The 13,196-nt window shown below is 35.0% G+C and overlaps 1 protein-coding gene across 2 annotated transcripts in view; it reads left to right on the top strand.

Annotated features, from left to right (window-relative positions):
• Positions 1–1,235: 1,235 nt before the first annotated feature.
• LOC117328184 (single-minded homolog 2-like) overlaps positions 1,236–13,196 on the top strand; it is a 73,854-nt gene continuing 61,893 nt past the window's right edge. For both annotated transcript variants that reach the window (XR_004532913.1, XM_033885597.1), the window contains exons 1-2: positions 1,236–2,559; positions 12,686–12,870. Coding sequence is in view for 1 of the 2 variants with exons in the window: in XM_033885597.1 (XP_033741488.1) it covers positions 12,696–12,870 (175 nt within the window). In the remaining variant the exon portion in view is untranslated. The remainder of the gene's footprint in view (positions 2,560–12,685; positions 12,871–13,196) is intronic.

Raw genomic sequence — 13,196 nt, 5'->3', positions numbered from 1 at the left:
GGAGGAGTATTGACGAGCTAATTAGGCACAAAGAATCTCGTCATTTGTCAATCCACCATCAGCTGTGGCCAGACATTGCCCTCAAATGTTTACTTTTCGGTGTGAAATTTACAAAACAGCAAAACGCAGAAATTTACAAACTAAGATGGTCGCGTGTCAGAAACATTTCCTTAACCGAGAAAACCGCAACGTGGAATTGGATCATACTGAAAATTACAATAAATGAATATGACACAATTTATCAAAGTTAAATTGTTTTGTATCATCACGAGACCTGTGACAAATCCTGAACTATAAAATTTATGTAATGTGTCATTTCCTAATGAGAATAATACATTTAGAACGCTTAATTAATGAGTGTAATTATGATCGGCAATCTAGTCAGACGCTCGGCCATATAACCCCTGCCATCTGCGGAACCTTACAACCGATACTCTCTCACTGAAGAAACATCAACTCTCCAGCCCCTACACACGATGTGATGGGGTCAACCTCGGCCCTTTGTCACCCCCTTCAGGTCCTTTAGATCGACAAAGGACCGTAACGGTCGCGTTAAAACCCCATTGTTGCCGGCTGAGTGATGCCCCTCCTCGCCCCCATCTCGAGTCTGGGAGGGGGACACGAGCATGCATTATGGCTGAGAGTTGAAGAATTCGGCAGTGTGTCGGAAGTGAATGATAAACACGTACCATGTATTGTGACGGGACTCCATGCCATTCAGGCAGTGTAATCGGGTGTAAGGAGGTGTAATGCAGCACACCACCATAGTAGTTTAATTCACAATAAAATAGAAATATGGCGGACTAAATCAGACCCTATTACACACTAAATGACCATGCTAACTTTCTACACAGCCTAGTACATATCTAAAAAAAAAAAAAACAGAATTAAATGTTGATGTTTCAAAATAATTCAGTTAAAAATGGCCATATTAACTTTCTTAACAGCATACCTATCACAAAATCTATCAGAAAAAAAACAAAACAAAAAACAAAACAAAAAACAACAACAGAATTATACGTCGGTGTTTCACAATAATTCAGTTATATATGGCCACATTAAGTTTCTAAACAGCTTAGTAAACATCGTAAAAATTTCATCCGAAAAAAAACCAAACTCCAGAATTAAATGTCGATGTTTTACAATAATTCAGTTATAAATGGTCACATTAATTTTCTCAATAGCCTAGTACATATCGCAAAAATTATCAGGAATTTTTTTTATTAGAAGTCGATGTTTCACAATAATATATTGCAAGGTGTAATTTCCAACAGTGGCACTTCAAAGAAAAAGAAAATTCCAATTTATTATGCAGAAATTACACGAGTAAAGTGGTATATACGTTTATAATATATGTACAGTATTACACTGAAAATTTATTCTATCAGAAAAAAATATGTTGTCGCCGACTGTGGACCACTGTACTACTCTAGTATCATATCAGCATTCCGTGCCAATCTTTATAACATCTTGTGAAATCTGTTTACATAAATAAATAGCTGAATTTAATCAATAACATTATTTCTAATATCCAATGACTAATATAGAGTATACCTTGTGTTTTCCTCCAGAAAATCGACAGTAATTGTTTCACAAATACACGACAAATATCACTCAAATGACATTTCCACCGATAAAATCCTCTTTGGAAATAAATGACCAATCAAAACACGTCTCTATAGTAATTGGCCAATCAAAAACCACATTATCAACACTCGGCAGGGCTGAGAGACCGTTAACATTTGCATATTGCAATTTCATTTGTCCTTCGCGTGGAGTGGGAGTAAACGAATGTGACGAGAACACGAGGAGCGTTTCGTCAAACACTCCAGCGAGTGGTGTCAATTTAGTAAGAAAAATATATCTAAAGTTTGTGTGAAATGTTCTAGGTGATTACACACATACGGCCTTTACTTTGTTATCGTATAGAGCCGTTCACTCCGTTATCAGTATATTGTCACACCGTGTACACACGGGTCCTTTAGTCCTGTACACTCGTCCTCTCTGTCCACATTATATGGAACTCTGTGGAAACATAATTTCAACTCAAAAGGTCAACAGTAATCCGTCTTCAAATCGACCTCTTGGGAGAAGACAACAGCGGAACTAACAGATAGCTGAGAGAGTGACTGCCGTCCTAGTGATTGTAGCAAAGATTTTCACAGCTTTTATACCGAATCGCAATAATCGACATCTCACATCGGTCCGTGTCTGCTCGCCCATCCAAGATCGTGCTTAATCAAGCAATTTTAAGTTTTTCGTCGAATGGAGCTGGGCCAGTATTTGCCTCGTGAGATGGAGTGCTCTTGAATGTACAGTAAGAATAACACGAGAACGTGATATCGTATACGTTTGGAACCGTGGACTAATCACTGCACACTCGGTTCGTGATATTAACACGGAATTTCAACACAGGAAAACTTTTCCTATATCCCTCAAAACTATTGCTGGTCATTGTATCAGATTAAGGAAATTTCTCCCTATCTTGGAAAAAATACAGGATCAGTTGAGCAAAGGATACGGCACGTTCTGAGGAGGAGGACAATATGATTAGTAACGGTAAGACTACACATATTCTGGTCCCAGTGTGCGCATACATATTATGTGAATTTCCTCGACCACTTGTTTAGGGACTTTAAATATTTTTGCAAGTTTATTTTCCTACAAGAACTAATACCGCAAGACTGTAGTGGGTTTTTTTATGTTTAACGTAGATGTAATGTCTTTACGACATATTATAATATTCTAAACTGTACCTTTACTATAAATATAAATACAAGCATGTTAGATGTAATGTTTTTACGACATATAATAATATTCTAAACTTTACCTAATCAATAAATATAAATACATGTTTACTTTTTAATGGCGATGAAATTCAACTTTGGTGTTTTTATGTCTAGGCAAACATAAAAATCTAAAATTTATAAACACTTTAAAATCTGCGATAAACATTTAAAGAAATAAAGTTATTATAGCGACTAATACCTGTGAATTAATTTGAAGCTAGCCTAGTTAATCGTCCATTGCCGAGTTTTAGTGCATGTCTCTACGTTATTCTCAGAAACACGAGCCGACAATATCGGATTGTAGAATTAATTACTGTAGTATACGCCTCTGACATATTCAGGATGTTGGGGGTGTCAGACGAGACGATGTAACTATACCCGGTGACTGCATGTGTGTGTGTCTCATATAGATGTTAAAATGTCAGATCTATATATCAGAATAAACAAGCCACACTCTAACACCGTAGCAACTCAGGAGATAAAAGCAATTCCTTAAATAAGATTAACATCATTTCTAAAATAATTGCAATACTTTTTTTCCTTCGGAATGTCTTAAATAATATACAGTTTCGTTATTTTCTTGTCAACAGGAAATTATTTCGGCATGTAAGTGATAAAGAATGAATGAGTTTGTTAACGCTGTCCGTATGTTTAAGAATTATCCGTTTGATAAAGATACAAAATAAAAAAGAAAGTAACTTTACAATTGACCACCGAAAACTCAAAAGTAAAACCGTACTTACGGACATTTTTGTATTTTCATATTCAGATTTAAAACTAAAGGTTTAAGTTCTTTTTAGTTTTCTGTATTTTTTCTAGATTCTATTTCAATCTCTACCTCTATCTACTGCAGTCATTCCATTTTTTACATATCAAATCTATTACATTTTAAATTCATAAGTCTATGTAATATTTATATCACATTTAGTGTACATATAATCCTCTATTTATAGTAAATTATATACAACATAGGTATCACTCGGCACTCTACATACTGGAACTTTGACACTCGACACTTTAATAGTGTGGATTATAATATGTTTAAATATGTTTTTGAAATTTACAAGAATATTTGTATTTGTCGACCACACACATATAAGTATTTAACATGAATCCATACAAGTCCAAGTGTAGGAGTGTTAGTGTCTGTAGCTAGCACGCGCGGTCAGTGACATGTATTCCGGGTACCCGAAACTGCTACACCATTAAAGTTTAACGTATATATATATATATATATATATAAACACTCGATGAGGACTGGACACGAGTTAGTACAATATTATCACAACTCTCTCCAGTTAGTACAACATTATCACAACTTTCTCCAGTTAGTACAACATTATTACAACTTTCTCCAGTTAATACAATATTATCACAACTTTCTCCAGTTAGTACAACATTATCACAACTTTCTCCAGTTAGTACAATATTATCACAACTTTCTCCAGTTAGTACAACATTATCACTTAACTCTATAGAATCTAATAGAGTCATAATAATAATAGTAAAAAAAATTCAGAACAAGAACTAAGGAATACAAGCGGTCAGTGCCTTTTATTACTGGCGTTTACATAGTTAGATACACACTGGTCAGTATTTATAGTGGACACAACCTCTCACGACCTCTGGTCACCATTTCAATTTTAGCCAACCTATAAATATTTCAGTCTATTTTTAGACGACATAACATTACAGATTACTTGTTTAAGTAATAATTAAAAGTAAAGACAATGCTATACCAGGGGCCGTATTCTCCGAGTCCGGATTGTGTGTGGAATTGGTTCTGTAATTAGTTTAAACACCATAATTTAGTGGTTATCGCCACACCTTTTAGCCTTCACAATATCACTTCCTTTACAAGTTTCAGTTTCTGTGAGTTTTATCATAATCATATGTAAATTAAATTGGTTTCTGGAGTAATGTTCCGGCTCGTAACCATTTAGTAATTTAACCTGTACACACGTGAGTCTTCAATAACACACCTCCAAAATAATTCTGAACATATTCTTACACATATTGGCAAGTATTTACCGGTACTCATATTTGTTGTTTTAAAAGTTATCTAAACCTTTAATTTTATTCTTAATAAAATTTACGTGAGTGAGAAACCTTTTATTTATTTAATGGACATTTTTTTTTTAGTTTAAACTATTCAAAAAATAAATAAGTTTGAAACACATCTTATTTCCAAAATTATTTACAAAAGGGATCTGGCAAGAAGTAAAAGCTTTTAATAGGTATTTCAAATTAAACAATCTGGTGTTAGCTTCTACAGCTGAATCAGGACTATAAATTAAATACAAAATTAAGCGTTATTCCTTTCTTCACAGTATTATAAGTTGCCTATCTGTTAAATAATCTAATTCTACATATGTCACTTTTGCCGTTTGTTGCCCGGATTGTTGTTGGTGACACTGGCGCTGTGGGAACCCTGTGTATTCTAACACAGGTTTTATAAGTGTTGCCAAACATTGCGGTGTCTGTACCGGTGGTATGTCGACCATGCTGGATATCAAAACCTGGATTCGTGTCAATCGGATGCGCTTGTTTGTGATTGAATGATGCGCTCTCCACATCTCCCCCGCCTGGGACACCTGCGATATACTCAACCAGATATACATACACGTATCATACCGCATTCATAAAACTTAATTATTTTTATTTTTCAAGGTATTTTTCTTTGGGGCGTCCAGCTCAGAGGATAAGGAGAAGGGCTTTCCCTGGGTTTCTTAAGAGTACAAAAAGGGCTGGTGAGGCTGTGTGTATCCCTTTCACGTGTAAATAGGTGTCGCTGCGGGTAGTCACACCTGAGTTCGTACACCTGTAAAGTCGTCAGGATGTTGGGTCACACGCAGTCAAAAAGTAGCCAGTTAATCTGACGAAGCCTTATCTTAAGTATATTATCGTTTATTGTATGGCTGACATAACAATGGATATTAATTAGATATAAAAATAATATGGTGAGGAAACTTCAAACCTCATTTAAATTCCCACCATTGTATGTTTAACTTAAACATGTCAACTAATCAATACCTGACCTATAACCCCGTACATAGACAAATACTTGACCTATAACCCCGTACATAAACAAATACCTGACCTATAACCCCGTACATAGACAAATACCTGACCTATAACCCCGTACATAGACAAATACCTGACCTATAACCCCGTACATAGACAAATACCTGACCTATAACCCCGTACATAAACAAATACCTGACCTATAACCCAGTACATAGACCGATACCTGACCTATAACCCCGTACATAGACCAATACTTGACCTATAACCCCGTACATAGACAAATACCTGACCTATAACCCCGTACATAGACAAATACCTGACCTATAACCCCGTACATAGACCAATACCTGACCTATAACCCCGTACATAGACCAATACTTGACCTATAACCCCGTACATAGACCAATACTTGACCTATAACCCCGTACATAGACCAATGCCTGACCTATAGCCCAGTACATAGACCAATACTTGACCTATATTCCCGTACATAGACAAATACCTGACCTATAACCCCGTACATAGACCAATGCCTGACCTATAGCCCCGTACATAGACCAATACCTGACCTATAACCCCGTACATAGACCAATACCTGACCTATAACCCCGTACATAGACAAATACCTGACCTATAACCCCGTACATAGACCAATACCTGACCTATAACCCAGTACATAAACAAATACCTGACCTATAGCCCCGTACATAGACCAATACCTGACCTATAACCCCGTACATAGACCAATACCTGACCTATAACCCCGTACATAGACCAATAACAAACATTGTATTATAATGTGGAGTTCCTTGTTAATAAATATACTCTGTTCAGAACACGGTCTTCTTCTGGAATTAAGCGATATTATTTAGTTATATTTATCAGCTATCTTATTAAGTTATATTGATCAGCTCTCTTATTTAGTTATATTTGTTAGAGATCTTATTTAGTTACATTTATCAGCTATCTTATTTAGTTATATTTATAAGAGCTGTTATTTAGTTATATTTATCAGCTATCTTATTTAGTTATATTTACTAGAGAGCTTATTTAGTTATATTTGTTAGAGATCTTATTTAGTTATATTTATCAGCTATCTTATTTAGTTATATTTATCAGCTATCTTATTTAGTTATATTTATCAGCTTTCTTATTTAGTTATATTTATCAGCTATCTTATTTAGTTATATTTATCAGCTATCTTATTTAGTTATATTTATAAGAGCTGTTATTTAGTTATATTTATCAGCTATCTTATTTAGTTATATTTGTAAGAGATCTTATTTAGTTATATTTATCAGCTATCTTATTTAGTTATATTTATCAGCTATCTTATTTAGTTATATTTATAAGAGCTGTTATTTAGTTATATTTATCAGCGATCTAATTTAGTTATATTCGTTAGCGATCTTATTTAGATATATTTATCAGCTATCTTATTTAGTTATATTTACTAGAGAGCTTATTTAGTTATATTTACTAGAGAGCTTATTTAGTTATATTTATCAGAGATCTTATTTAGTTATATTTATCAGCTATCTTATTTAGTTATATTTATCAGCGAGCGTATTTAGGTATATTTATTAGCAATCTTATTAGGTATATTTATCAAAGATCTTATATTTATTTATATTTATTAGCTAATTTATTTATTGATCAGAGATCATATTTAGTTATATTTATCAGCGATCTATACTGGCGATCTTTAATAAGCTGAGATTAAAACCTATCGATTTCGTGTAACACGTATCGATTTGACGTGTATCGCAGAGGCCGCCGATCAGTAATTGCTTCTGTCGACTTAAACAAGAAAATTAATTGAGATTTGATGATTTATGACATCAGAATTCTCAGATAAAAATGGTGGCTATTATGATGATAATCACAAGTAAAAACTTCAGTAAAGACCTATAATCAATGTTTTGCAGTCAATTTATCTCCAATATCAGAAAACCACTAAATACCTACCAAGACCGTGAATTTGACAACTTTGTATATTGATCATTTTAGAATTATATCTTTATCAAGAGATATTCCTGAATTTAATATATTTATATTTGAAATCTCCGTGCCTAGAATTTGTAAAAAAAAAACAAACAGTTAAAAGACTAGAAAACATAATAAGTCGTAAGCTTACAACTTGTAAAGTTACAACTTACCGTGTTTTTCAATGTTTTAACTTTTTATATACATATACAATGATATAACGAACAAAAGGCGAATATTCAAGCACTTTATTACATATCTAAGTATAGATGTGATTTAACAGTGAAATCCATTATTTTTCATAAATTAAAATCCAATCGATATCTTAGTCCTTATCTATATGTTCCCTTGACATACTATTGGTAGCTTTTTTAACTGGGACTGTTTAAATAATATATTCGACCCCTCTGGGAATCAACTTCTGGGAATCAACTCTGGGAATCAACTCTGTATTAATTTCTAATTTATTCAAAATACATTTACGTATTTGTCTATCGCGGCCAGGACAGAGCCTTTCTATGAAATCTCGGAATCTCCAGCGCTCTGATTATTATGGAAATATTACCATTGATGAAATTAATTCTGTTGAACGGTAAGTATGATGTGCCTGGAATATCATTATGTCGGCTATCGCTACTTGTATATTGAATATCAATGAGTTACAGTGATTTAAAATCAAAATGACGCGTGTCAAAATTGACAATAAACGGAATATTTTGATCCACAAACGCACCTGTTTTGGTGTGTGTGTCTGACCAGAGGTGGCCAGAGGTGGCCGGATTACGTAAGTCTTCCCTAACACAATGGCTAGGTCAATGATATGTACAGTCAGCTCTCAGAGAGTCCGTAATTCTGACCCAGACTCTAGCGTTCGGGCCAAGGTTTAACATCCATAGTATTAATAAAGTGACACAACACATTCACATGTAGTTAATTTCAAAATAAATAAATAATAAAATATTGTTAAAGTGGATAGAAGCACACGCAGCCTTCGATGTGGTTTGTGTAAATTATAGTTATAAAATTGACCATCTTTTCCAATTCTTCAACCCTGGTAATCAATAAGACTTGTTTATATCAGTATGATAATTGCCCTACGATCGAAAATCTGAAAATCTACTTATATGTTGATTACTCAAATTACCTAATGTACATCTCTCATATCATCATGTAGCAATGATGTTTACCTTAAAGACAAAATCCGTAAAACCTTTGACCTTATTACATAAAAAAATGTTTTTATTACATTAATGTTTTAAGTTTAACTTTCGCCTACAGAATCTTTTTTTTGTCACAAATACAAAAAATAGCCGTATGAAAACACACTTTCCATTGGATGACGGTAACAGTTGAATTCTGTTATCGTGAATCACTAAATATTAATTCATATTTCATCTTTTGAGAATTGTAGAAATGCGGAAACTTGTCTCGCCCAGCCGACCAAGTCTAGCTAATCCCTAGTGATGCTTGGCTGTATAGGGCTGGAATATCGGGGCTAGTATCGTTCCTAAATTCTCAAGTGTTCACTGGCCCCTTGTTGTTGAAACCCTTTAACACCCTTCTCGACATCATTGAATGGTCCTTCAAGAGGATTTAAAAGCTAACCTTTCACTTATCCTCTTGATCTTGTATTAAATAAACTTACTCCGGACACCTTCGTGTCGGCGGTGGTCAAGTTTGCTCTGACCATTCCTGGTGATCTTATAAACTATCTCCAGACCAAATCTATATAGCCAGTAACAATAGCCGTATTTACGGTTAGGTACACTCCTAAACAATGTCTATTGTAGGTTAATCAGACGTGTCGGGACATCAAAGTCTATTGTATAGGTAAATCAACAAACAGTTATCGGTAAACATCGGTACATACCGTAGACAGTCGGGACACTGTCATCCCCAGGTCGGGACTGACACAAGGGTATTGGTCAGCTATAACCTTTGTTTAAATGATCTGACCAACACCTCGTACAAAGGAGTATATCTATATATCTTACTTTATCGGAATATTTAGCGAGATGGTGACGAGTTTATCGGGTAAATACCTTAGTCAATGTCGTCTTTAATGCCGTCATCAATTTTTGGAATTAAAAATAATTCCTCTTACGTTTTAAACCATCCTTTCCTTGTAAATGTCTACTCATTAATATACACCCCGATTATGTTTCCCCGACCGTTAATACAGCTACTCAATGCCACACACACGTTAATATGAGTGTTTCCCATTTCTGGTATTTTCAATTCGTCCCACAATGGTCGAACGGAAACAGCAAATCAAATATTCCTTTCAAGTTTCCAATGCCATTTGCATTTAAATCACTATGTTTACACACGTTGAGTTAAAAAAAAAACTAAAATAATTACGTCATGTTGTTCCAGACTTGATAGAGTGTTAAAATGTGGGATATGAATCTGTATTAGTTTATTGTTGTTTTATATCTCAGAGAGTGTATTTGTTTTCAATTAACAGATTTTAAAAGAAACAAAAATCAGTTACGAATATGAAATACAAATATTGGTCCGTTATTATCCGTACGTATTGGGGGACTAGACTTAATCCGCTCAGGTCGGGAGATGAATATATAATGAGATGCAAATGAGGATAGCTCGCGGAGGGCGCGCGGCGTTTCCAGTCCATTTCCGCGATTCGACACACTTGCTGAGCGTAGAATTTTCAATGAATTGCCGACGATGATATTCTGTGAACTCCAAATTGGTTGACACGCATTCTAACCGAGAAACCCTCCCCCCACAACACATTTGCGACATGATAGTTTTCTCTCCAATCATCTGCGATTTTTCACGGGTAATATTTTCTGAGTAGTTACCTTTATACAGAGATAATGCTCACTTTAATCCGCGCATAAAGTTTTACAGTAAAGGATTAGATTTCTAAAGAAATACAACGCATTTGAATTAATAACAAATTGTATACCACTACGATAACATACATATATATCAGACATGTTTGGGGGTATACAGGGAAAATACTTACATACGTCACCTCAAATACAAATATATCAGACATGTTTGGGGGTATACAGGGAAAATACTTACATACGTCACCTCAAATACAAATATATCAGACATGTTTGGGGGTATACAGGAAAAATACTTATATACATCACCTCAAATACAAATATATCAGACATGTTTGGGGGTATACAGGAAAAATACTTATATACGTCACCTCAAATACATATATATCAGACATGTTTGGGGGTATACAGGAAAAATACTTATATACGTCACCTCAAATACATATATATCAGACATGTTTGGGGGTATACAGGGAAAATACTTACATACGTCACCTCAAATACAAATATATCAGACATGTTTGGGGGTATACAGGGAAAATACTTACATACGTCACCTCAAATACAAATATATCAGACATGTTTGGGGGTATACAGGAAAAATACTTACATGCTGACGACAGCTGGTAATTGACGATTAAAAAACATCTGAACTCGGATACATCTTCTGTCACTAACACTGACTCCTGGTTGTTTTAGGTGAACACAAACGACATGTTGGTAATTTGATTGTCTTTTAAAATCAACATGTATATTCTGACCAGGTACATTATGAACCGACACCTATTTACGATATTTGATTACGGAAAATGAACGAAGTTCGGATAGCGATACTTATATACAGATGATCTAACTTCGGTTAGCGATACTTATATACAGATGATCTAACTTCGGTTAGCGATACTTATATACAGATGATCTAACTTCGGTTAGCGATACTTATATACAGATGAACTTACTTCGGTTAGCGATACTTATATACAGATGAACTAACTTCGGTTAGCGATACTTATATATAGATGAACTAACTTCGGTTAGCTATACTTATATACAGATGAACTAACTTCGGTTAGCGATACTTATATACAGATGAACTAACTTCGGATAGCGATACTTATATACAGATGAACTAACTTCGGTTAGCGATAAAAAAAACAACAACCCGATACTTATATTCGTTTAGCGATACTTACATGTATATTCGTTTAGCGATAATTACATGTAAATTCGTTTAGCGATACTTACATGTAAATTCGTTTAGCGATACTTAGATGAACCAAGTTCGGTTAGCGAAACTTAACTAAGTTCGGATAGCGATACTTATATAAAGATTAACTAACTTCGGTTAGCGAAACTTATATACAGATGAACTAAACCCGATTTGGGGTACTTAATTTACGATTTACGAATGATCTAATACTGCTGCACTGCAGGATTTTCGCCATAGATGTTCGGTAAGTGACAGAATTAGAAATCTGTCTTTATTTAACTAGCCGAGTGGAATGAAGAAGAACACGACTGATATGTTAAACCGTTCGAACGAAATCCAATCCTTCGTCTGTCACTTGCACTGTTTGTTTTACAGATATCGACCTTTTACTTCTCTAACAAAAAACTAAATCGGTCTCAAACGGGACGGGATGACTCACGGAAAATACACACCCTTCTGATGGAGATTAAACATTCAAATTATTCATATAAATAGAACAGCTATATAACTCATATTCACACTAGTTTGAAATGTGAAAGTATGGGAGCTCGAATGTCGTACCCGGCTGTTTGTTAAAGAATGGATTTCAAGTGTAAACAATACAAGATATCGTTCACTAAGACCTATTTTAGTGGTAAGATGAGCTGACGGGAGCTGTCCGTTTTACCTATATGTTTATATACGAGGGTCTTTCTTTGTGGGTTTCTGATCAGTGTCGGGAACGACAATGTACACACACTGACATTCACTTTGCTATCGACGACGTTACGGAGTCTGAAATGAACATGGTACACAGTGACGTTGTGTCGTCATGTATTCCGGGCACTTCCATAACAATTCATTCATTTTACACACAGTTGCCGGAAGATGAAGGACAAATCTAAAACCGCCGCCCGGACCCGGAGGGAGAAGGAAAATGCGGAATTTTACGAGTTGGCGAAGATGTTGCCTTTGCCCTCCGCCATCACAAGTCAGTTGGATAAAGCTTCCATTATACGACTGTCCACAAGTTATCTCAAGATGCGGACAGTATTCCCCGATGGTAAGTGTACATCTTTTTTTAATATATCCATTTGCTATCTAAAACATACTAAACAGGAACTCTACTGTAAAGAATATGATTTACCGGAAGTCGACATTGATACAAGGTATTCTATACCCTTAACCGGAAGTCGATGGCTAATTATAGTCTTGTGTACCACAAGGCTAACAGAGAAGGGTGTCTGGTTTTGGTTCCAACAAACAATCTTTATCAGATAGGCTGAATTTGGTGTACACCATTGGCAGGCCCAGTCACGCGACCTGGCTTTGTTACAAACAGACGTGAAATTGTAACTAAACATGGAAACACGATAACGACAGAATAAG

This window comes from Pecten maximus, chromosome 5, assembly GCF_902652985.1.
Source record: "Pecten maximus chromosome 5, xPecMax1.1, whole genome shotgun sequence".
Taxonomy (NCBI): domain Eukaryota; kingdom Metazoa; phylum Mollusca; class Bivalvia; order Pectinida; family Pectinidae; genus Pecten; species Pecten maximus.
This window is presented reverse-complemented; position numbering and strand designations above follow the sequence as displayed.